Source organism: Dendropsophus ebraccatus, chromosome 4 (assembly GCF_027789765.1).
Source record: "Dendropsophus ebraccatus isolate aDenEbr1 chromosome 4, aDenEbr1.pat, whole genome shotgun sequence".
Classification (NCBI taxonomy): domain Eukaryota; kingdom Metazoa; phylum Chordata; class Amphibia; order Anura; family Hylidae; genus Dendropsophus; species Dendropsophus ebraccatus.
The window spans coordinates 48,524,818-48,550,249 of record NC_091457.1 but is presented as its reverse complement, the minus strand read 5'-3'; the positions used below and the strand labels follow the sequence as shown (position 1 = coordinate 48,550,249).

The 25,432-nt window shown below is 42.2% G+C and overlaps 1 protein-coding gene and 1 pseudogene across 1 annotated transcript in view; both read right to left on the bottom strand.

Moving 5' to 3' along the window:
- Positions 1-25,432, bottom strand: part of BBOX1 (gamma-butyrobetaine hydroxylase 1) — a 97,094-nt gene that overhangs the window by 14,032 nt on the left and 57,630 nt on the right. Inside the window, exons 5-6 of the mRNA XM_069965770.1 lie at positions 8,096-8,201; positions 4,177-4,373 (exon numbers count right to left, since the gene is read on the bottom strand). Coding sequence (XP_069821871.1) covers positions 4,177-4,373; positions 8,096-8,201 — 303 coding nt within the window. The remainder of the gene's footprint in view (positions 1-4,176; positions 4,374-8,095; positions 8,202-25,432) is intronic.
- On the bottom strand, positions 17,021-17,141 carry LOC138790400 (U5 spliceosomal RNA; annotated as a pseudogene).

Below are 25,432 nucleotides of genomic sequence, written 5' to 3'. Positions count from 1 at the left end.
ATGTGTTGTACTTTTGTCCTACCTGTATTCTCTCTACTTGGCCTATGACAATGAAAGAAAACTAAATCTGCCAAGTTTTTGTAAAGCTTAACCTGCAGCGCGTGGTCCCCGGTTGCTATGTGCAGCCAGGGACCGCGTGTATTAGCCGCCGCGGCCGATCGCCTGACAGCTGCATTTGAACAGTGAATGTGGCCCCTCTCCCTGGTGTCTAGTGGGGGATCTCCCCCCCGCGATGCGATCGCGGCGGGGAGATCCGTTGCACTGAGCCGGCCGGGGCTCAGCGTCGCTCCGACGCTGTTCCCGGCTCGGCAATCTATTTAGATGGTCTGCAGCAGACCATTATAATAGAGCCATGATCTGATGGATCATTGCTCTATTATATACACAGGATTGATCTCAATGGGAGATCAGTTCTGTGTATATAGAAGTCCCCCAGGGGGCTTCATATTACTGTAACTGAAAGTAAAAAAAAGTGTTTTTATTAATAAATAACCCCCTCCCCTAATAAAAGTCTGAATCACCCCCCTTTTCCCATTTGACAAATATAAATAAATAAATAAATAAACAAACATGTTTGGTATCGCCGCATGCGTAATCGCCCGAACTATTAATGAATCACATTACTGATCTCGCACGGTAAATGGCGTAAGCGCAAAAAAATCCCAAAGTGCAAAATTGCGCATTTTCGGTCGCATCAAATCCAGAAAAATTGTAATAAAAAGTGATCAAAAAGTTGTATATGCGCAATCAAGGTACCGATAGAAAGTAAACATCATGGCGCAAAAAATGACACCTCACTCAGCCCCATAGGCCAAAGGATAAAAGCGCTATAAGCCTGGGAATGGAGCGATTTTAAGGAACATATATTTGTTAACAATGGTTTTAATTTTTTACAGGCCATCAGATACAATATAAGTTATACATGTTATATATCGTTTTAATCGTAGCGACTTTAGGAACATATATAACAAGTAAGTTTTTCCATAGGACACATGGCGTAAAAATGAAGCCCCCCCAAAGAAAAATAATTGCGTTTTTTTTTTCAATTTCACTGCGTATATAATTTTTTTCTGGTTTTGCAGCATATTTTATGGAAAAATTCAGCCTTTCATTGCGAAGTATAATTAGTGACGCAAAAAAAAGGGCTCATGTGGGTCTGTATGTGTAAAAATGCAAGTGCTATGGCCTTTTAAGCACAAGGAGGAAAAAACGAAAACGCAAAAACGAAAGTTAGGTCCTTAAAGGGTTAAATGGGGGTTTCCAAAGTCTACCCTGCCAGAAAAGCAGGATCCTCCTACAATTATTATTATTATTATTATTAGTATTATTATTATTCCTACACACAGTGCCATAGAGATGTAAGAACTACAAAACACTCTGCTTTCAGATATTGGCACAAAGAGGTGTTACAAGAATCACCAGAATACGTCACCTGTTTATGACCCGATTACACATATTGGCCTATCAGGTTACCCTAAAAGGGGTGTACCGATTTATAATATTTTCTAAAGTGGTCAGGCTGAGCTAAAAAAAACCCAAAACAGGCTTTACTCACCTGTCACAATACCCCACCGAGGGAAGTGTGTTCCCGTTTTTTTTTTTTTTTTTTAGCCTGCCGGACAACTACTTTTCCAATGTAGATTAACAACACAACTTTTGTTCCCACTATGTAAAACTTATCTACTTGATTTAATAATGATTTCTCAAGACACTGCACACACACAGAATAGACTTTGATTAAAAGTAATACTTACGAACAGTCCTTCCTATACACAACAAATGCGGTTTAGTGAACACTAGCATGAGACTAATGTAATACTGTAACATTGATACAATCTGAGCCCTGAGGTTCCTCATAGTCCAGTCACGGTCCTGTCTCAGATTTATAGTACCCAGCTTCACATATACATTTAATTAGCTAGAATTATGGTGCGTTTACACAGACAGACTTATCTGACAGATTTTTGAAGCCAAAACCAGGAACAGACTATAAACAGAGAACAGATCATAAAGGAAAGACTGAGATGTCTTCTCTTTTTAAATCCATTCCTGGCTTTGGCTTCCAAAATCTGTCAGATAAATCTGTCTGTGTAAACGCACCATTAACAACGCCCTTTAAGTCTTCAGTAACACAGTGATCAGCTGTGGTTCCAGGCATGCCTCATTTGTTCCTACTAGACATGTTCATTATGCTATACAGAATATTGCTTGATATTTGCCCCAAAATTCTGCCCTTGTTGTAACCTAGTTTTCTTATAATTCCTTTAACTCTTATTGTATAGTATATTTAACGTTCTCCAGTTTTTTAAAGCTTTTAAAGATGAAGTAATCTTCCATTACATTTTCCATATGACTTAGGTCCCCTTTAGTGTAAGCCAAGCTAAGAAGAAAAGGAAGAGGATTATGCACTGAAAGAAATATGATATATATGTGTGAGGATGAAAAAGGTTGATTCTTGTGGTGGGAGATTATGGATCCGTGCAATATTGAACGAACAATCATGGCCACCAAGTAAAATAAATAAGTGTGCTGGACAACACATTTAGAAGTTTTCTCTCACTCTTCCTCTGGTCAAAATGTCAGGCCTTTTTGGTTGGACAAAGAGAGAGTCAACCATTTAGGTTTCTCTAATTCTGGCCATCAGAACAGCATTACAGATGGCACGAGACAGCCAAGCTCACATAGGATTATGCATGTGATACCCCTACCATACTATTTGCACCCTGTCATAAGAAGCTGTACAGGCTAGGTTAAGGCCTTCTAGTAACTGTCAAAACCATTTATGGCAATTTTCTGGCATTTATTACATTTTCTACACAATATATCAGACGTTTTTTTCTCTTAGCATAGTTGTGAGTTGTGAGCATTTTACTCCAATATACTTTTGATTAGGACTGGCGTATGAATGGCTGGCCTTAGTAAATTGTACATGTTCAGGCCATAGGCCAATATATGTGACTGTGCTGGGAGGGTGTGACAAGCACTGGGAGCACACAGGAAGTTAAAAAAAAAGCATCTACATTCATTGGCTGGCTAAACCATGTGACCTTCAAAGTACACGAATAGTGGTTTTCAGATTCGTATTCAGATGCTACTTGGAGATAGAGAGGGAGACAGTGTATAGTACAGACAGTTAGGTGTTAGGTGATTTTAGGCAGGAGAGACCCCCAAAAGCCCTTTTTAGGGATAAAATTATAGATAGCAAAGATTGATCACATATATATACAGCTATTAAACCGGCTAGCAGCACATCAGTGTGTTCAGATAGGCAGGCAGCTGGAGTGCACTGTGAGGAATAGGCTGCAGGGTAGTTACTTAGTGAAAAACTCAGATATAGGGTATACAGCTGTATACTGAGAGAGTGCCAAAAAAATTCAAAATTTGGTACTACTGTTTTGCGCTCTGTGCGTAATATTACCCATTATAATGCCTGTTGTCTAAAGGCATTTCTAAAAAATAATATATATTGGGTATAAGGCTGTATACTGAGAGTGTTTGAAGTGTATTGTTGAGAGGCTCTGATAGTGGCGTAACACTGTGATTTTGGCGTGTTAGATGCCCCGAGGCATGCTTCCCCTGCTGTCCCAGTTGCATTCCAGAGGTGTTTGTATCATTTTCTGAGGTGTCATGGTGGACTTGCAAACCTAAATTGCAAAACTAACTTGGAGATCACCATTCACAAGCATTTTTCCCAATAGATTCGATGGGATTCGATATTTGATCGAATAGTAGAGCATCATGGTCTACTCAAATCAAATTATGAACTTTCGAACAGTTCACTACTTGCTCATTTCTACTATCTATCTATCTATCTATCTATCTATCTATCTATCTATCTATCTATCTGCACCATGTGAGCGGTGCACTAATATACCTCCCCTATTCAGAGTAAGTATGCATACATTGGGATCACAAGAATTTTCTACTTATTTGACAAATTTAAATGTAATTTTGGAAAAGAGAATATATATATATATATATATATATATATATATATTGACCTAAATGTAACTAGGCTGCCTAGTATTTCTGCATATTGGTATCGAACAAATTCCTGTGCAGTATACAGTCCTCTGCATCACTTTATGCCACAAGGAGGCAGTCATTTCCTTCTATATAATTCCCTGTAGCTAATCTCATAAATCCACTAGTCTGACTACATTTAGAAGGGCTTACTCTATAATCCGTTGTTTGGACTGGAGGGAGAAATCACAATAATCGACCCCGGTGTCTGTGAAGTCGATCTGTGTGGATGTGAGGATGTTAAACGCTTCTGGTTTCTGTTCTCTCAGTTTGTTGCACACATGGAACCCGTCTACCACTTCACTCTCACCTCCAGTTTCTGCTTGTTTTAAACAGTGAAGAAATTGTACCTGATGGATCAAAATTGCACAATAAATGGAAGTGTTATACACATAAGCAGATGCATATTATTATGTAGCATATCATTATTATTTATTTATTTATTTATTTATTTTTTTTGCATTTTTCCATCTTATTGCCAAAAATGTATATTGTCCACTATAGGGAAACTATTTCATTATGGCACTGTTGTAAAAATATTTAAGCAACAACAGCTCTGTAAGGGTTCCAGAGAATGTCTTCATCTAGACTAACATATGGCAGGATTGCTTAAAGCATCAAAGACCTATTTAAACTGCTCCAACTTGAGAATTCTGTCCTCACATCCATTTTTAATTCTCAAAAAATAGTATTGGAATCACGCTCAATAGGGGCAATACCAAAGCAGTACATTGTTTTAATAAAGTTACACTAGTGTCTAAGCCTTGCAGTTCCCGGCACCCTGCTTTGATCAATCGCTGCTGCATACTGCGCTTGATACAGGGCAGCCTACCCATTAGAAGGAGCATGTTAGGTGAACATAATTAAATCATCTATTATTTTGTAGAGTATTTCAGGAATTATAAGTCAATTCCTGCCAGATTCAAGTGGATGTTAATCCAAAGAGTCTTTATTTGGACTATGCCACCCTTTGTCCACCAAGGGTATTAAATAGTAAATGCATAACCAACTATGTCTCCTGTAGCCTTGCTGCATGCATAACACAGTACCCAGGAATAATTTGCCCCAATTAGATTTCCTGCATAGATTGGCCCTTTGTGCATAAGGGACCCCTGGGGGATTGCTTTTCAGTTAAAGGGGTTATCTAGCGCTACAAAAACATGGCCAATTTCTTCCAGAAACAGCCCCACTCTTGTCTACAGCTTGGGAGGGGTTTTTCTGCTCAGTTCCATTGAAGTGAATAGAGCTTAATTGCAAACCACACCTGAACTGAGGACAAGAGTTGTGTTGTCTCCGAAAGAAAGTGGCCATGTTTTTTTAGCACTGGATAACCCCTTTAAAGTTTGGTTTCAAGTGATGCAGGAACTGCTGATTATACATGGGGTAAAGGTATGCTATGCTCTGGAGATATATACGAAGCAAACTCTAGGCCAAAAGGGCCGTATTTCTCCTGACATTCTAATGATCTCTATGGGAAAATGGCCATTAGTTCTTGCACGTTTTTCGGTATTTTACAGGCCAAAATATGTCCAAAATAAAAATCACCATTTTTAGTTCTGCGCTGTTAACTTTTAAGTTTTTGGGGTACTTGAGCAAGAGCCTAGGTAGAAACAAGGGCACTGGTGTGGCAAAGTGTTCTTGACCCTAGTAGTACTATCTTTTTCTAGTGGTTAAGCAGCAGGTTGACACTTTTACTCTTGGAAAGTGCTTGTGACAGAGAGCATGGGAAGGTTTTTTTTTAATGCTGCTTCGATCTTTGTTTACCTCCCTGCATGATGTTCTTTCACTGCCATCCTGATGACAATCCTGGTGTGCCCAGCAGCCAATCAATGGCCTCAGAGATCCTTGGCATGAGACCACTGAGGCCAGGGATTGGCTACAGTGTGTTCGGTGCAGGGGAATAAACAGAGGTGGTGTGAAGGACTGGAGAAGTGGCGCTGAACTCCGGAGGGATAAAACATGTGAGTATGGCATATTTTGTTATTTTACCACCCTAGCAGACTGTACATTTTATGGCTATCTTCCCACTACCTACAGATGAGCACAAACATGATCATTAATTCCATCTGTTCCCTGAAGAATGGCCATAATTAGTACCTAGTGGGAACATAGCCTATTAAAGAACTCAAACAACCCATTTAATAGATATCAGTTAACTTGTAGTTCACTTTGCAAAATCCTTTCCATATAACCCAAACATATTGTAGAGTGCTGCCCTAAATGCTTCCAGGCCAAGTGAGCAATGGTTTCCAACATACACATTTTAAGCACATTTCCTTTGTACTCACATACATGTTATCCTTTAGACAAAACATGCACACATGGGCCATTGCAGCATTGTACTAATAACTTGTACAAGGAAATAATAGCTTATTAAAGATGATTTTCTGGATCTATTCCAGTTGTTGTGAACACTCGCAGTATAATGAACTACAGGTGCTAGCTTGATGGCCCTGCATGTTTATACCAGTCTCTATATAACCACAGGAGCGCTATTGTTTGTACGCAATGATGTCTGCAAAGTTAATTGAAATAACATAAATCATAGATACAACACATACATGGGTGACGTCATATACAGATTTACAGTCCAAAAAAATCTATACAGAGTGAGAGTCTAAGAGTGGACAAAATTCTGTAATCCTATGGGTGTATGTAATCCTTGGCATGGACACGTGTGTGACCTCACACACATCTGTTCTCATGTACTCAGCTCTCTACCTATGTTTTTTCTTTGAATTTTTACAATATTCACAATTAAGAGAATGTGTGTTACGAGACTTAAAGAGTCACTGTCGTATTTTTTTTTTTTGCAGAAATCAATAGTCCAGGCGATTTTAAGAAACTTTGTAATTGGGTTTATTAGCCAAATCTGCCATTATCTGCATGTAAAAAGCCTTTTCCCACGTCCCCCCCTCCTTCCTCTTTTTCATCCACTCTGAAAAATCTGAAAATTGTGACTTGTTGCAGGAGACGTCCCCTGTCTGCTCTAGGGAGAGGGGAGGGGGGAGGAGGAAGGAGGGAGTTAGCTGGCAGCAGAAAGCAGATAACAGAGGATTACAGGCACCGAGCTGGGTGACAGCTGTAATCTGAGCTCAGACAGGTCACTGGTGACTGTCACAGGAGATATCCCGTGAGGGATTTGTAGATTAACTCTTTGTTGTCCTGTTTTGGTCTTTTCTTTAGCTCTCTCCATAGGAGAACAATGAAGACAGGGGGGAGAGCTTCAAACTGCTTTTTCATGATAAAAATGCATTTTTCGGATAATAAACCCAATTACAAAGTTTCTTAAAATCGCCTGGACTATTGATTTCTGCAAAAAAAAAATTCACGACAGTGACACTTTAAAGCAAATGAGTTTTCAAGAACTTGAAATTTTAACAAATCTCCATTCAAACATTCCCCACCGATGTCCTGAGAACTCTGATTTATGGTTGGAACATGGAACATGGAAGGGTCTAAGAATAAAGCTGAGAGGCTTGCTGCTGACAGTAACTTAACTTCATTTCAGCAGTTTAAAGGGCTTGTCATGTTTAGAAAAACCAGGATACTTATCTGTTATTTGTTAATGTTAATTTCTTTTAATTAATTTTTTAAAAAATGGGTCCTAGAAGAAGTTTTCCTTTAAGGGTTTCTGAAACCTTCCCAGCAGTCACTTAAATTGGGACCACAGGAATTCCCAAAATGTGTACTTTCGGAGCATTGCATATGCCCTTATTCTTTAGTTGTACAGTTTGGGAATTTTCCTGTCAAAATTGGCATTGTTGTCAAGTATGATATCTCAGTTTAGGATATCTCAGATTATCCATTGTAAGGTAATGAGTTATATATCCACATGTCACCATGTATATTAGGAGGACCTCTTTGGTTCCCCTTAGACACTTAGCACGACTGACACCATCTATTCCTTAACATTACTGTTCCTTGGAGAGTCTTAGGTGTTCTACAATACACTTATCATCCTTATTTTACTAAGGGATAGTTAGTCTGCCACCATACCCTGACACAGATCCCTCAGAACATTCTGCATTCAGACTTCCATAATATATTTCTAAAATAATAAAGTTCTTACCCCTGGAGGATACTGAAGAGCAGGGTAGTCAGTATGAAGACTTAATTTTCCTGATGTATATGCAACATTATTTGCATCCCTTTTATCTTGAACTTGCCAGGTATATCTGAAATAGAGGAAAGACATCAATAAGATGTGCTAGATTGTTAAAGTAGAGTTAACTAGATTGTTAAAGTAAAATTAGAAAAACCATTATCCAGATTTACTAAAGCTTAAAATTCTTATATGCTGCAAACTCATGGTGCGTTTACACGGAACGATTATCGTTTGAATTTTCGCATTTGAGCGATAATCGGCTCGTGTAAACACAGCGAGCGAGAAATCGTTCATTTTGATCTTTCAACATGTTCTCAAATCGTTGTTGGTCATTCGCTAAAAATTCACAATCGCAATAACGAATTTTCCAAATGATATATTGTTCCGTATAAACGCTGATCATTATAAAAAACACATTTTTACTTTGAAATCGTTAATTGTTCGATTGGGCGAATTATCGCTCCGTGTAAACGCAGCATTAGGCAGATCTGTCAGACTTATCACAGTACATCTGACTGCTCGATTCATCTGGTAGATCTGCAAACATAAAGTCCTGTCTCTTTTATTTAAAGCAACACCCCTCTCACCCCTTTTTACTGAAACCACACTCCTTTTTTATGACCTAACAGAAAGTGTTAACAAAAGATATAGATAAACACATAAATAATGTGGAGAAGGACATAAGGTTTCTGGTGCAATTCTGCCACATCTTCCATAGTACATCGACAGTTGCCTCACAGTCATCTAGAGGTTGTGTGGGGTATGAACCTAATTAAATACAATGAAGCTGAGCTGCAGTACCAGACACAACCTGTGGACAGATGTGACACTATTTCTGTAAGAAAGCAGCTACATTTGTGTTAATGATACCTATTGAGATCCTTTCCATGCTACATATATAAACAGAATCTAACAATTTCAGATGTTTCCGCTAGAATACATCTGTCCACATACATTCACTATTGTTTTGCCCAAGTTGTTTAAGTTCTATGCAATTAGGAAGGACACACAGCTCAAGTCAATGTAGGGAATACAATGACCACCAATCAGTGGGCGAGCAGGCATACCCCTACGTCGTACTTAAACCAGAAAGTGCTGTGCAGCAGTGTGTGTGTGTGTGTGTGTGGGGGGGGGGGGGGGGGGGGGGGAATAAGGAGAGTAAGAGTAAGTATAGGTTATTTTCTATTTAGCAGCTGCCCGGGCATAGTTATAAAAAAAGAAGAAAAAACTATTCACTGAATAGTCCCTTTAGTGTTGTCCAGCTTTCAACATTGTCACAATATATAAATTGAGTCTCCTTCAAGAAAAAAAAAAAAAAATTCATACTAACCAAACCATGTAAAAGTAAGAGACCCTTCTGCAGAGAGTTTTTAAAGGTACGGATGCAATGTCCTAGAACCAATGTGCCACTACTGTTCTGTTTTCTTTATGTAGGTCGCCCCCTGAAAAGTATGTACTTGGGTTTATTCTGGACTAAAGGTGTATTCTGCACTCCCACCACTAGGTGTCTCACTATATTTTCTGTTATTACAAGGCACAGCTAAGTGTCTAAGTTTGTTGTATGACCTTTCTTCATCATGTGCAGAAAAATTTATTACAAAAAGGAGGATGTGGTAAAAATAGAAAATATACAGACATATAAATAATATTTTATAAATTATTTATATGTCTGTATATTTATATGTTTACCACATTTTTCTTTTTGTAATAAATTCTTCTGCACATGATAAAGAAAGGTCATACAGTTTCCTTCTTTACACAATTAATTAATACAATATGAGGCTATGTTCGCACTACGCAAGAGACCGGTCGCTCCGTGACCTGGCCGGTCTCTGCAAAGATCATCCGGGCAGCAGTGTTCTAATGTGGGCGCCCGCATCAGAACTCTCATAGCACACAATGAAGCAAGCGGCCAGGGCCGCTTGCTTCATTGAGTGAACTGACAGGTCTTTCTGCGACCGCAATTCACTGAATTGCGGCCGCAGAAAACTTACATGTCAGTTCTTTGCAGCGCTGCATGGGATCCCAGCCGGAGCATATACTAAGATCGCATAGAAGAATAGGCAGTGTTCCACTTCATACAAAGTACGGGCGTTGTTGCTGTACTTTTTCGTAGTGTGAACATAGCCAAAAACTGTAGACCACATTGAACAGTATGATATCGGTTATAGTGTGACCAATTTTGAAAATAAGTTTAAAAGCTAACCAATGCCTGTCAAGTATACCTTACAGGCCTAGTAACCTATCACAAGCTTGTTTTTAGAGTCTCCTCAGGTCTCTTCAGGTCTCTTAACCAACAGAAAGTTTGTCCTAAAATCTTATATAATGGTGGAGCAGTTCAGTCTAGTTATTTCTGGTTAGTCTGTAGTCAGAGTAAGAAGCAAGAGAGAGTGTTCCACGCTGAAGGACTTTTTAGGCCCTGGCTGTCTGGTCAGGACCCAAGAGTGGGGAGTGACACTGAGAAAGAGGGTGCATCCAGATCCTGGTTCTGAATCTGTCAGTGGCTATTTCACTCGATGGCTGTACACCCTAGCCATGGTGGGCTAGTAAACTTCTGGTAAGGCTACTATCGATCGGGACCAAGGCCGATCCATGCTGGGGGGCTATCTTCTTCTCTTTTTAAAAGGAAAGCCCTTCAAATTCTTAAAGAGCTACAAAAAACAGCAGTTTGGGAAGAGAAACTAAAGCTGACTGATTCTTCTGCACCTTGCTAGGACCTAACAGGTAACTAGCTCACCCTTCAATGGGAACCGTGTTTTTGGATCCTGTCACTCAGTGCCCTCCACCAGCAATAAGCAGATCTACATAGCCATGGATACTGGTATTTCACACAAGTATATTGCCACATAGTAGTTAGAGCCCCTTCAGCTAGTAGCTAGTGTCTGTATAGGTCCCTCTTATGGTAGTCCACTGTCCTGTAAGTCAAGTCTTATCTCACAAGAACTTGCTAAAACAGGGATTTCTAGTCTATATCTAGTAACAAGAGACTCTATTTAAAGCTTCCAAGCCATAGTCAGTCTACCTGTAGTGATTTAACTTTTTCAAGTATTTCCAGTATACCTGCTAAAAGCAGTAAGTCTTAAAACGACTCTGTATCCACCAACCCACCCCAGCAAACTGCTGGTACCATCCATTTAATGAGAGTAGATCCTTACTGGTCGTGTCTTTTAAAATGCATCTGGTGCCTTGGTTAGAGCAAAAAACGATCTTTTAATCTACAGTGCTGTGTCACCCTGGTGGGACCTAGAGTGGCTGTGCCCCAGGTCTGTGACACCTCTCCTTCCTTCCTCCCCACGATTGTCTAAACTGCACCTGCGTTGCTACAGCACAGGAGCACTGTTTAGACAAATGATGAATAGGATAAATCCTGCCTGGGGGCGTTCCTAATGAAGAGGAGGGTGGGTAGGAATGCTCTAACCATTCAACAGGCAAGACATGACCAGTAAGGATTTATTCTCATCAAACGGATGGTATTAGCGATTTGCTGGGGTGGGTTGGTGGATACAGTCACTTTATCCAAAGTATTCAAAAGGTATATCACCAACTCTCAAACTATCCCTTTGCACCTTGCTAACAAAAAGACTGTTGTTATTGTGTATGGCCCCTTTAAAAGACACTTTGGTTAAAGTTCCAACTTGTTTAAGTTATCCTGGATTCTGTGTTTCCTCTTCACTACACCTGCACCTACACTAACGGGAGGGCATATAACACTTCGAGCCCCATAACAAATGCCTGTCCTTGCAAGTTCCATCTAGCACCCCTTGTTCACTGCACAGAGAGGTACTGGTTAGCTAGAGAGATATTAATGAGGGGAAAAGATCCCAAAATAATACCTGTATAAATTTAAAGTACTCCTTTAGGGACATCTGCCTTCCCAGTAGTCATCAGTATTTCATTTGAATACATCTTTCTTACTGATGCTGTATTATCATGATACACATGTATTGTATGTCTTCCAGATGACTCTTCATACACTATTTTGACACAAGAATAATTTATAGACAAAGGAGTTAATAAAATATCATCTGCTCTAATCTTGTATCAGTAGGAAATGAATGAGCTTGTGACTTTGAATTTAACTTGTTGTCAGCGTCGCATTCTTTATGTTACAATGGTATCAGCATAAACATCTTTTTTCCATCCTAATGGGATCAATCTTTTACTCTAACATAGGAAATCCATTATGTGTGTTATGGGTAGTGTTGAGCGAAGTTGCCGAAAGTTAGGGCTCGGCAATATTCGTGTGAACCCAAAAGCTACTAGGACTGCACAGTACTAGTAGCTTTTGGGTTCACACGAACATTGCCGAATTGCCTAGGATTTAAAGGGAACCCTTTATCACTTTCATGCTGCCTGAACTATGAGCCACTGGGGTGGTTCTGGTGGCTTTTTCCTGCACGATTAGCCTTGATTGATAGATCCTTCTCTTTACCCAAACAGGAAGCAATCTCTCAATCAAGGCTGGTGGAGCTGTTGGGGACCACCCTAATGGCTTGTGGTTTAAGCAGCAAGAGGCCGGGTTCACATTACATAAAACACTGGTCGTTTTGTGACCCGGCCGTGTCACAGAACGGCCGGTGTCAGTGAAGTTTATCCCAGCCGGTACTGCAGTACCGTCCGGGATAAACTTAATTTCTATTGAATTAGGATGCGGGCGCATCCATGTGCGTCCACATCCCAATTCACCATTGAGCCACACTCTCCATTGTGTGACCTGTCAGGCTTGTGTGGCCACTATTCAATGAATAGCAGCCGCACAAAACTGACATGTCAGTGACATGCCGTTAGAGATCACGGCCATGGTTGCAAATTGCAACAACGGCCGTGATTAATTCAGAAAATATGTTGTGTGAACATAGCCTGAAAGTGATAAGAGATTCCCTTTATGTAGTTGTGCATTTTTTAGTACATAACTATAGAGGTCACAGGCCATAAGTTTAATTTGTTTTCCAATTATTTATGTAATTTTAATGTGAGTTTTTCCCCCCAAATCTATAGCTTTCCAACTTTATCCATATATTTCACATTTTAAGATTCCACACACAAAGCTCTTAAATGTCTACATAGTTTAATAAGAAATGTCTGACCAGAGGGAATTGTAATTTAGCAGTGCAGTGTTTTTCCTAAGGATCCGAACGTCTGTAACACCTCAAGTCCCAGTTGCATATTCTTTGTTGAATAAAATCTGACCTCTTCACCTGTAACATAGTCTTACAAGGCATACCTTGTACTTTTACACTTCTACATTCCAGGAAGGTGCAACTTTCACACTCAAACAACTCACCTTGGTGTTTATACTGCAAGTAACTGACAGCTCACCCAGACTCCTCAAGACTGACTTTCTAAACATGACTCTAACCCCATATGTGTTACTACTATTCCCTATTCAGTCTAAAAAAACCCAAAAACTTCTGAATCCAGTATTTTAGTCCTGGGTAACTATTAACAAGTTGGTTATGAATACTGCTACCATTATGGATCTAAGTAAACAAATGGAAAGAAATGTTAAACCTATTTTTGGACTTAAAGTGAATGTCCACCTCTCAACACCAGTTTGTATTTAGAGTTTAATTTTTATTAAGAGTTTAGGGTTATCTGGAGACTTAAACTTAACATGTTGCTGGTGGTAAAAAACACATACTCACCTATTCGCATGCCTTTACACAGTCATAAGGTTATAGGATACTCCAGGCATTCATATTTTTTTAATAAATGGCTGGGATTGCATGAAAAATATTAAACAACTAATTCTCACCTACCACAATTCCCTGGGGATCTTTCTGTCATGTCTTTGAGTCCCCCTATGAATGCTCTGGCCTTTACCTTCAAGACCACTTTACATTGGTGTTTGGCTCTCACTAGCATCCAGCTCCTTAGCCACGTTGCAAGCTCTTGCTCCATGCCTGCTGTCTGATTACTTCCACATTTACCTTCACTCTCTGGTCTGCCCTAAGCCTTTGCAAAACTCTGCCAGTGATTTAAAGGACCAGTTATGCATCTTTAATTCTACCCTCTTCAAATCCCAGCCAAACAACACCTTTTTAAACCGTCTCCACCCACTCCGTGGCATCATAGTGATTCCATAGTGTCCATTGTAAAGGTGTGCTGAACGTTGTCCTGGTATCTGTGTGCAAACTGTGCTTGTCTGGCTTCATTTCTGCCTGACCCCTGAGTACCATACCAATACTTGTACTGTACCTGACCCAGATTGCTTACACAGAATCTATACCACCTGATTCAACCCTAATGCCTCTGCCTGAACCCTGTGCATCATACTGCACCAACTCTTTAGTGCTTGGCATAGACTGCTTACTATGCTGTGTTGCCTGCTCCCCTGGTGCCATGCACGAATGCCACCCAATCTGCTTGGTCAGGCACTGCCCACGTCAGGAACAGACTCAGGAAGCAACCTGTTTCCTCTAGGCCAGGGGTGGGGAACCTCCGGCCCGCGGGCCGCATCCGGCCCGTGAGACCTCCCGATGCGGCCCGCGGCCCGCAGCTCCCCTGTGATGCGCGCCGCTCTGGAGGAGGAAGGAGCCGGCATACACAGCATCCTCCGCTGTCTATGCCGGCTTCTTCCCCACTAGAGCGGCGCGTGTCTTCAGTCTCCTGCGGGCCGCGCGCGATGACGTCATTTCATCGCGCGCCGCCTGCAGGAGAAGACCGGCACAGAGGACCTGGGACAGAAGAGGACCTGGACAGCGTGGGAACGGAGGAAAGGTGAGAGGGATGTTTATTTTTTTTTTTATTTAGGAGTTAACTAGGCTGCCAGGGACAAGACTGATGGGGGTGATAACTAGGCTGCCAGGGACATGCCTGATGGGGGTGATAACTAGGCTGCCAGGGACAAGACTGATGGGGGTGATAACTAGGCTACCAGGGACATGCCTGATGGGGGTGATAACTAGACTACCAGAGACATGCCTGATGGTGATAACTAGGCTACCAGGGAAATGCCTGATGGGGGTGATAACTAGGCTACCAGGGAAATGCCTGATGGGGTGATAACTAGGCTACAAGGGACATGCCTGATGGGGGTGATAACTAGGCTACCAGAGACATGCCTGATGGGGGTGATAACTAGGCTACCAGAGACAAGACTGATGGGGGTGATAACTAGGCTACCAGGGAAATGCCTGATGGGGTGATAACTAGGCTACCAGGGACAAGACTGATGGGGGTGATAACTAGGCTACCAGAGACAAGACTGATGGGGGTGATAACTAGGCTACCAGGGAAATGCCTGATGGGGTGATAACTAGGCTACAAGGGACATGCCTGATGGGGGTGATAACTAGGCTACCAGAGACATGCCTGATGGGGGTGATAACTAGGCTACCAGAGACAAGACTGATGGGGGTGATAACTAGGCTACCAGAGACATGCCTGATGGGGGTGATAACTAGGCTACCAGAGACAAGACTGATGGGGGTGATAACTAGGCTACCAGAGACATGCCTGATGGGGGTGATAACTAGGCTACCAGAGACAAGACTGATGGGGGTGATAACTAGGCTACCAGAGACAAGACTGATGGGGGTGATAACTAGGCTACCAGAGACATGCCTGATGGGGGTGATAACTAGGCTACCAGGAACATGCCTGATAGGGGTTATAACTAGGCCACCAGAGACATGCCTGATGGGGGTGATAACTAGGCTACAAGGGACATGCCTGATGGGGGTGATAACTAGGCTGCCAGGGACATGCCTGATGGGGGTGATAACTAGACTACCAGAGACATGCCTGATGGGGGTGATAACTAGGCTACCAGGGAAATGCCTGATGGGGGGGGAATAACTAGGCTACCAGGGAAATGCCTGATGGGGGGGAATAACTAGGCTACCAGGGACATGCCTGATGGGGGTGATAACTAGGCTACCAGAGACATGCCTGATGGGGGTGATAACTAGGCTACCAGAGACATGCCTGATGGGGGTGATAACTAGGCTACCAGGGACAAGACTGATGGGGGTGATAACTAGGCTACAAGGGACATGCCTGATGGGGGTTAACTAGGCTACCAGAGGCATCACTGGGGGGGGTTAACTAGGCTACCAGGGACATGACTTGGGGGTTAACTAGACTACAAGGGGCATCACTGGGGGTTAACTACAATAGCAGGGGCATCACTGGGGGTTAACTACAATAGCAGGGGCACTAGGGGAACAATACTTTGCCTTGCCCAGGGTGCTGCAAACCCACGCTACTAACTGCCGCGCACAGTATGCGGCCCTCGAATGATTTTATTAATGCCCGACCGGCCCTTGACATGGAAAAGGTTCCCCACCCCTGCTCTAGGCAAAAGAAGCCCATATTATGTGTCCTGGAATGGAATTAAAGGTAAAAACCTAGAGGGTACTTAGATTCTGCTACTAAGCATTGCCCATAGCACAATGGGTTTACACCCATTGCCTTGTTAGACCAACCCTCCCTAGACCCCTCTGTAATATTATTCTGCTGCTGATCCAGAAACCCTGCAGTGCAGAGTTTAAGAACCGGCCTGAATCCTGAAAGAGATGGGGTCTTGGCATGGCCTTGGTCTAGGCAAATTCCTTTGACAGGATAAGATACACAATATCTACAGCCTCATCTAAGCCCACTCTAGAATGTGTAATGTCCTTGTGGACAGAGAAAAGCCTACATTAATAGTAATCCATAATAATGGATTTATCATGAGGCTATCTCATCCTTGGCCAATAAGCAAAAAAGCCAAGTCTAAAAAAATAAATAAATAGAAGTATATGGCATAGGGGCAGGAACAGTGGCTTATTCTAATAGGTCCATTTCCGGTCATTGTCAAGAGCCCAAGGTTACCCCTGGGCTCAAAGTTTTTGTGGTTGCCCAAAATGGACATATACTTTTTGTGCTGAATGGTCTCCCTGTTCTGCTGGGACTTAGGGTCCAGTATCTATATTTAGGGATATGTTTGCTCAGTTTTGCTTCTCTCCACAGAAATCTTTCGTAAAAGGCAAAAAGATTTATATGTTCTGAAAAGAAACCAGACCATTAAGGATCTGGTTGAGGGATGAAGAGATTTTAATTTGAATGGGTGGTCACATTATTTGTAAATATTAACTTGCATTATATTACCATTTTAACCCCTTAAGGACAGAGCCTGAAATGGCCTTAATGACAGAGACAAATTTTATGAATATGACCAGTGTCACTTTAGTCATTAATACCTTCGGGATGCTTTTACCTATCCGGCTGATTCTGAGATTGTTTTCTCGTGACATATTGTACTTTACATTTCTGGTAAATTGGAGTCGATACTCATAACAAATCTTTATGAAAAAAAAACCAAATAATGTGAAAAAATGTGAAAAAATGCATTTTTCCAACTTTGAAACTTTTTTGCGTATACAGAAAGTGGTTATACCACATAAATTATATATTAAATAGCATTAGCAACATGTCTACTTTATGTTGGCGGCATTTATTAAACTATCTTTCATTTTTTTTAGACGATAGGAAGCTTAAAACATTAGCAGCAAATTTCTAAATTTTCAGTAAAATTTCAAAATCAGATATTTTTAGGGACCTGTTCAGGTTTAAAGTGTATTTGAGGGGCCTGTATGTTAGAAAGCCCCACAAAGCACCCCATTTCAGAAACTGCACCCCCCCAAACTCTGCAAAAGCACATCCAGAAAGTGTTTTAACCCTTTAGGGGAGTCACAGAAATAAAAGCGAAGTGTGTAAGGAATTTGAAAATTTTAATTTTCTGTGCAGAGATTTTATTGTAATCCAATATTTTTCATAATTATAAACCTATTACCAGAGAAATGCACCCCAATAATTATTGGCCCGTTTCTGCAGTTTATAGAAATACCCCATATGTGACCCTATTGCGCTATTTGACGCAACCACAAGCCTCAGATATAAGGGAGCGCCTAGTGAATTTCAACGCCTCCGTTATATTTGGTCATTTTTGACTGTACCACTTCAGGTTGGCAGAGGCTCTGGGGTGTCAAAACCTAAAAAACACCCCTAAAGGGACACCATTTAGAAAACTACACCCCTCAAGGAATGTAACAAGGGGTGCGGTGAGCATCTGGACCCCACAGGTGCTTCACAGATTTTCCGAACAATATGGCGTGAAAAAAGAAAAAATTATTTTTTACACTAAAACGTTGTTCTAGCCTTCAATTTTTCATTTTCTTAAAGGGATAAGAGGCAAAAAAAGACAAAAAATGTGTAGCGCAGTTTCTCCCGAGTACAGAAATACCCCACATGTGGCGATAAAGTGCCAAGGGGGCGCAGGACGAGCCTCCAAAGGGAAGGAGCGCCAATTGGCTTTTGGAAGCTGAATTTCACTGAAAAGGATTTCAAGGGCCATGTCGCATTTACAGAGCCCTCGTGCTGCCAAGACACTGGAAACCCCCCACAAGTGATTCCATTCTGGAAACTACACCCCTCAAGGAATCTAACAAGGGGTGCAGTGAGCATATGGACCCCACTGGTGACGGGCACAAATGTGGAACAATGTGACGTGAAAGGGAAAAATTTCATTTTTTCACTTTCATGGCACAAATGTGCCCGTCATCAAGGGGTTCATATCCTCACTGCACCCCTTGTTAGATTCCTTGAGGGGTGCAGTTTCCAGAATGGGGTCACTTGTGGGGGGTTTCCACTGTCCTGGCAGCACGAGGGCTCTGTAAATGCGACATGGCGTTCATCATCCATTCTAGCCAAATCCAACCTCCAAAATCCAAATGGCGCTCCTTCCCTTCGGAGGCTTGCCTTGCACCCACATGGCGCTTTATGTCTACATGTGGGGTATTTACGGACTCGGGGGAAATTGCTCTACATATATTGTGTGTTTTTTTCTCTTTTAACCCCTTGTGAAAATGATAAATTCAAGGCTAAACCAACATTATAGTGTAAAAAATGTAATATTTCATTTTCACGCCACATTGTTCCACATTTGTGTCCGTCACCAGTGGGGTCCATATGCTCACTACACCCCTTGTTACATTCCTTGAGGGGTGCAGTTTCCATAATGGGGTCACTTGTGGGGGGTTTCAACTGTCTTGGCAACACAGGGGCCTTTTGAATGCAACATGGCCCCTCGAAATCCATTCCATCCAAATCCAGCCTTCAAAAACCAAATGGCGCTCCGTCCCTTCGGAGGCTTACCCTGCACCCGCATGGCGCTTTATGTCCACATGTGGGGTATTTCCGTACTCAGGGGAAATTGCTCTACACATTAAATGTTTTTTTTTATCTTTTAACCCCTTGTGAAAATGAAAAAACATGACAAGATTAATAATTTAGAGTAAAACTTTTACAAAAATTACACTAAATGTTGGTCTAGCCTTGATTTTTTTCCATTTCCACAAGGGGTTAAAAAAGAAAATGAACACAAAACGTGTAGGGTAGTGTCCCCTGAGTACGAAAATACCCCACATGTGGGCATAATGTGCCATATGGGCACAGGGCAAGTCACCAAAGGGACAGAGCGCCATTTAGAGGCTGGAATGGAGGATGGAGGCCATGTCGCAATTACAAAGCTCCTGTGCTGCCAGGACAGTAGAAACCCCCGACAAGTGACCCTATTCTGGAAACTACACCCCATAAGGAATCTAACAAGGGGTGCAGTGAGCATATGGACCCCACTGGTGACGGGCACTTACGTAGAACATGTGCCGAGAAAATAAAAAATACAATTTTTTTCATTTTCACGTCCCAAATGTGGCCGTCACCAGGGGGCCATATCCCCGCTGCCCCCCTTCTTAGATTCCTTATGGGGTGTAGTTTCCAGAATGGGGTCACTTGTGGGGGGTTTCTACTGTCCTGGCCGCACAGAGGCTTTGTAATTGCATCATGGCTTCCTCTAATGGGAATGGCGGCCATACCTATTTAGCTGGGGAAAAGGGACAATTCTAATTTATTTGGGGGTATTAGGCCAATTATTAGTTTATAAGGTTGGAAATGACAGGTGTCCATCAAATTCAATCTGTGTTGATCCAGAGGAAGGCAAAAACCCCTCGTGAGGCAGACGACAGTAGCCTCATCACAGGGGAAAAATTCCTTCCTGACTCCATAATGGCGATCAGAATAATCCCCGGATCAACGTGACCCCTGAAATAGGAATAAGGGACAGAATTTAGATAATGTAGAACCCCAGTGACGTGTGGTGCACCTTGGAGCGATCCAGTATGCAGAGGCCGGGGGGATCAGGACAGGTGTCACACTGGAAATGGTGTCCTTCCTGATCCCCCTGTTACCCCACACTCTGCACTTTTTCTGGGGTCTCCCTTTCTCCAGTGTGGGGGACGTCACCTGGAAAATGTTGTCCTGGTGCGATACGGGGTCCTTCATATCCAGAAGCGCTGGGTCCGCTCCATGGCTGCTAAATATTAGGGCGCTATTACTACTTCTGATATTTTCGGATCGTGCCGCAAGCTACAGGGCAGCGAGGGACTGGAAGAGGGGGCGCTGGTATAAAGGTTATCCCCGTACAGGTGGTAACCTTTATCCAGCAGTGGGAAGATCAGTTCCCGGACGATCTTCCCACTTGTTCCGAGGATGGGGGGAAGGGGCATCTGGGGGCTGCATTCGGGTGTCCCTTCCTTCATACACTCTAAGGGTACGTGCACACTGCGGAATCGCGACAGATAACCCTTCGTGCATTCCACAGCTGGCACCCACCGGCGGACTGATGCAGGCGCACGTCTCCACACGTGTCATAGACTCCATTCTATGCACGGGCGGATTCCGCTCTCCGTCCAACGTGTTCATTCTTTGGATGGACGACGGATTCCGCCCGTGCATAACATGGAGTCTATGACACGGGTAGAGACATGCGCCCGCATCAGTCCGCCGGTGGGTGCCAGCTGCGGAATGCACAAAGGGTTATCCTTCGCCATTCCGCAGTGTGCACGTACCCTAAATCTGTAAGTGTACCCTGAGGTACTGTCACAGAGTGTGTAGAATTTCACACCATACCGTGATCTCTTATTGGGACGGTACTGGCGGAAAAGACGTGTCTGGGGGGCAGCGTACGCTACGCTACTCCCAGACACGTCACTGGATGATGAGGATGAATGGAGGAAAGAAGGATCCCCCCATTCATCCTCACTGGCTGTTTTGGTGTCGGAGGCAATAATAACGTATCCCTCTGACGCCGAAAACACCCTGGGGGCCATCTTTATACGGGGACTAGTATATGGGGTATGTAGTGGTGTAGTGTCAAACTTTATTCAATGTAGTGTGGTGTAATGTAGTGTTTTTTACGTGTTTTTTTACAGTAAGTATAAAAAAAAAACCTACGCCAACAAAGGAGTTGCTGATAAATGCCGCAATGTGCGGCACTTATAAGCAGACCGTGGCAGTAGAATATAGAAAAAAAACACCCTACGCCAAAAAGGAGGAGTTGCTGATTAGCAGCGCACTTTCGTGCGATGCTGATCAACACTCAGCGGCGATAGGGTGCGGAAAATAGAAAAAAAAAAATTTGGGAAAAAAAAATAATTTTTTTTTATATTCTGAATATCCCTGTAGCTGCTGATAAGTGTATTACACATATCAGCCGCTAGGGGGCAGCAGAGCGCAAAATCCGGAAAATGACGAGGCTGGAGCCGAAAATAGCTGAAAGAAGACGACGAGGACCGCCGGAAAGACCCGAAGACCGAACGGAATGACGGAGGACGCCGCGAACCCGGAAGACGCCGATCAGGAGCCCGGGACAGGTGAGTAATGTACAAATACCTGCTCTGGACCCCTCGGCTACCTAGCTGAGGGGTCCAGGGCAGGTATTTACTATTTTGTGGGACTCTGATCGCCGTGCCACCGGCCCGATCGCCGTGAACGGCCGGCCGGCCGTTCACGGCGATCGGGCCGGTGGCACGGCGATCAACATTACTTTTTACAGTAATGGCGGTCGGTGCCGTCCTCGGACAGCACCGACCGCCATTTTTTTCCGGGTCATCGGGTCACCGATGACCCGGAAAGGTTCCGATCGCCGCTATTGGCTGATCTGAATTGATCAGCCTATAGCAGCGATCGTAAGCACGGGGGGTGTTAACCACCCCCCGTGCCGAGAAGCTATGATGGCCTGCTATGATTTATAGCAGGCCATCTTCCCCGACCGCTGTGTGTGAACACGCAGCGATCGGGGAAACATCGGGCGTAAATTTACGCCCTGATGCGCTAAGTACCATGGCGCCAGGGCGTAAGTTTACGCCCGATGTCGTTAAGGGGTTAATGACTCCCCTCTTCATAATTAAAAAAAAGTTAAAATTAAAAAAGAAAAACCCCTAAATAATTTTATTTAATTTAGAAAAATGAACATTGTTTACAATGCTGCCCAATAGTCACTGTTCATAAAAGTTTAAAGGGACTCTCACCTGCAAAACACATGTTTAACTTATGTTATCTGTAGATTATACATCAGTATAGAAAGCTGATTCTATATCTGCGATGTTTATCTTTCTATGTTCTTCCATTCCTTTGCTATAAGTCACAAATAAAGGAGTCTAAGTAGTCCTCTCCATTATATTCTGGAGCTAAATAGTCCTCTTTATGCATCAACATGGCCAGTTTGTAGGCTTAAAATAGTGAAATATAATAGGAGTAGAAAGCTACAAATTACAGATTTAGAATTATCATCTTTTATCCTACTTACAGATGACTTTAGTTTAGTTGAGGAGGCTGAGTAAGAGGTGACAGAGTCCCTTTAATTTTACCTTTATGGATTCCATACTGTAAAGGCCATATTAGCACTTCTATCATTATATTGAGGTGGGAGTTGGGGTGCCAAGTTTTGCAAACAGCCCTGGACCTATGGTACACTTAGTCCACCACTAAGTGGTTATTACTATCGTCAAAAACGAGTGGTGTTAGGCCCCTTTAACATCGTGTTTCAGAGATCTGTTCTCTTTTTTTGTCTTTTGTGATCAAAAAGAAGACCTGAACTTTGCACAAGAGAAACATTCCCTTATTCTTCCATAAGGAATGTTTCCCCTGAACCCTGCAGCGAGATCACACAGGATTCCGTACAAGAAAGCAGCCCATCCAAATGTCATATGAAAGGAGCCTAAGGCTTTAGTAAGATTTAATAAGTTTGCAGCACAATTGTACACAGTAAATGCTTCTTCCAAAAGATTATTGGGAACTTTCTTTTTCAACAAAATATATTATGCAACAGTTCACTGGCTGGAGCAAACTAACTCTGAACCAGAACTAAAAATTCCACTCGACACTCCTTGGATTTAGGAATGTTTTAGAGGGACTGAGTGGGAGAAGAAAAAAGAAGGATGCGCTACGGGAGTAATTCATAAAGAATTTACACACAGCGAAGACAGCTACTGCAGCCGTCGTTTTAGTAGTGTTTAGTAGTGTTTTCTTGGGGAATGTCACCATTGTATAAACAAAACAAAATTAATTCTTAGCGGGTGATCAAACCACTTGGGATGAGGACATCCTTAGGACATTTTGGATCCCTCTGACTACACAACAGTTGTTTACATGAGGTCTTCTGTGTATAGCATCAATCTCGTGCCCACAAAATTCCCAGTAATGAGAAACAAACAACCTCTGTGATCTCCCCCTAGTTTAACTATGAACATTTTCTGCGACCGCATTTCTTTGATTATCATCATATTGGGCTCATCAACTGTACTAGTAGAAGACGTTAACACAACTCATATGTGGTCTAAAGTTATTACGGAGAAGGAAACCTTCTTGATGCTGTGTTCTAATCTGGAAAGAATGTAGAGCTCCTGCCAAAAAACTCAGATTCCCCTCACCCCCCTTTATCCCCTAGCGTTCATTTTAAGCTTTTACAGACAAAGAGTTAGACCATGTCCACTGCACACATTGTTAACCTATGTGTTGAGGTGGTAAGGACAAGAATGAACATTAGCTGAGAGTTTTACTATCCGAATTAGAAATCCCCCTTTGGCAGGGATTCCCTGGCTGTTCTGGTTACAGCGGTGAAACGGACAGAGCGTTTGCAATGGCTTTTGGCAAGAGAACATGATTAAATTACACAAGTCTAACCCGTTCTTTATGTGCTATGAAAAATAAAGTACTAATGAAAATTTTATAACTTAGAAAGTTGCCTCGGATGCATAAAATTGAGACTAGTTGTGTCAGCATTTCTGTGAGCAGTTGTATCTAAGAGCAAAGCTCATGTGGCATGAGGGCTCTTCCCAGTATGTTATGTTATGCATCTATAGGAGTTAAAAGCGGAAGAATTACTGGATGAAGAATAGAATGGAACTTGATGTTAAAGGTGATTCAAGAGAATGGTGCAAAAGTAAAGATCTATAGTTAAAGTAGCATCAGTGGTGGATGGCCAGTGACTAAAAATTAAAGCAAAACTGGTTTACTTGCCCATAGGAACCAAACACAATAAAGAACAAAGCTTGAAATTGCATAGGTTGATGTACGATGGCAACATCATGGCAAGAAAAAACTTTTTTTTTTTTTTTATAATTTGCAAGAACAGGGTCTGACAGTATAGCAAAACTTTCAAAATAAATTTGGTAAATGTGCTCCACATAGAAACTACCGACTGTTTATATACTGTATATCATGGGGAAAGCCAGGGTCGTCTACAGTATGTACTGTAGTCCTACAAAGTCAACCAGGCTGACTAGTTTGGAATTATATGTGCCACAAACCACAATAAAGTTTATCTTCTGAAAAATTCTACGTTGGAACCAATCTTCTCCAGGAGCTGAAAGCAGACAACAAACCAAAATGGAAATCTGCTTATAGGTTGTGGCTCTTTTACCTCAATGAGAAGATAAATTGACCAAGAAAACCATGTGCCCTTATTGAACTCACTCAAAGTAAATGTGTTCTGTGCAATGAGCAAGCACAAAGTCTTTGGTCCCACTTACGCTGAGGATGCTATCACTGGCCATTCCTACATGGACATGTTAAAGGAAGGTTTTAATAAAAATCTGCCAAACATAGTCTGGCAGGACAGTGCACATTTCCATTTGGATATTTGCTCTACAAGACTACTGGATTAGCCTTGCCAGAAACAACAATTCACCAATGTTGCTGAGGCTTTCATTATTGACAGATATAATGCAGTGTGACTTCACTCTGTGTGTTTCTATAGAGAAGGCAGTTGCCCCCCTCAGTGATAAGATTTTAATGACCGGAGAAAATTCATCAATGAAGCAGTGGAGTCCATATTCATGGATATGCTGGCATGCATTTGGATATAACTGGCCTAGAGATGTGCTGTGTCACCAATAGAAATCACTTTGCAGTGTGTAGATAAAACCTGGGGCCATAGTGTGTCTTTTCGTGTTAATAAATTTGTGTTATGTTCTCCTG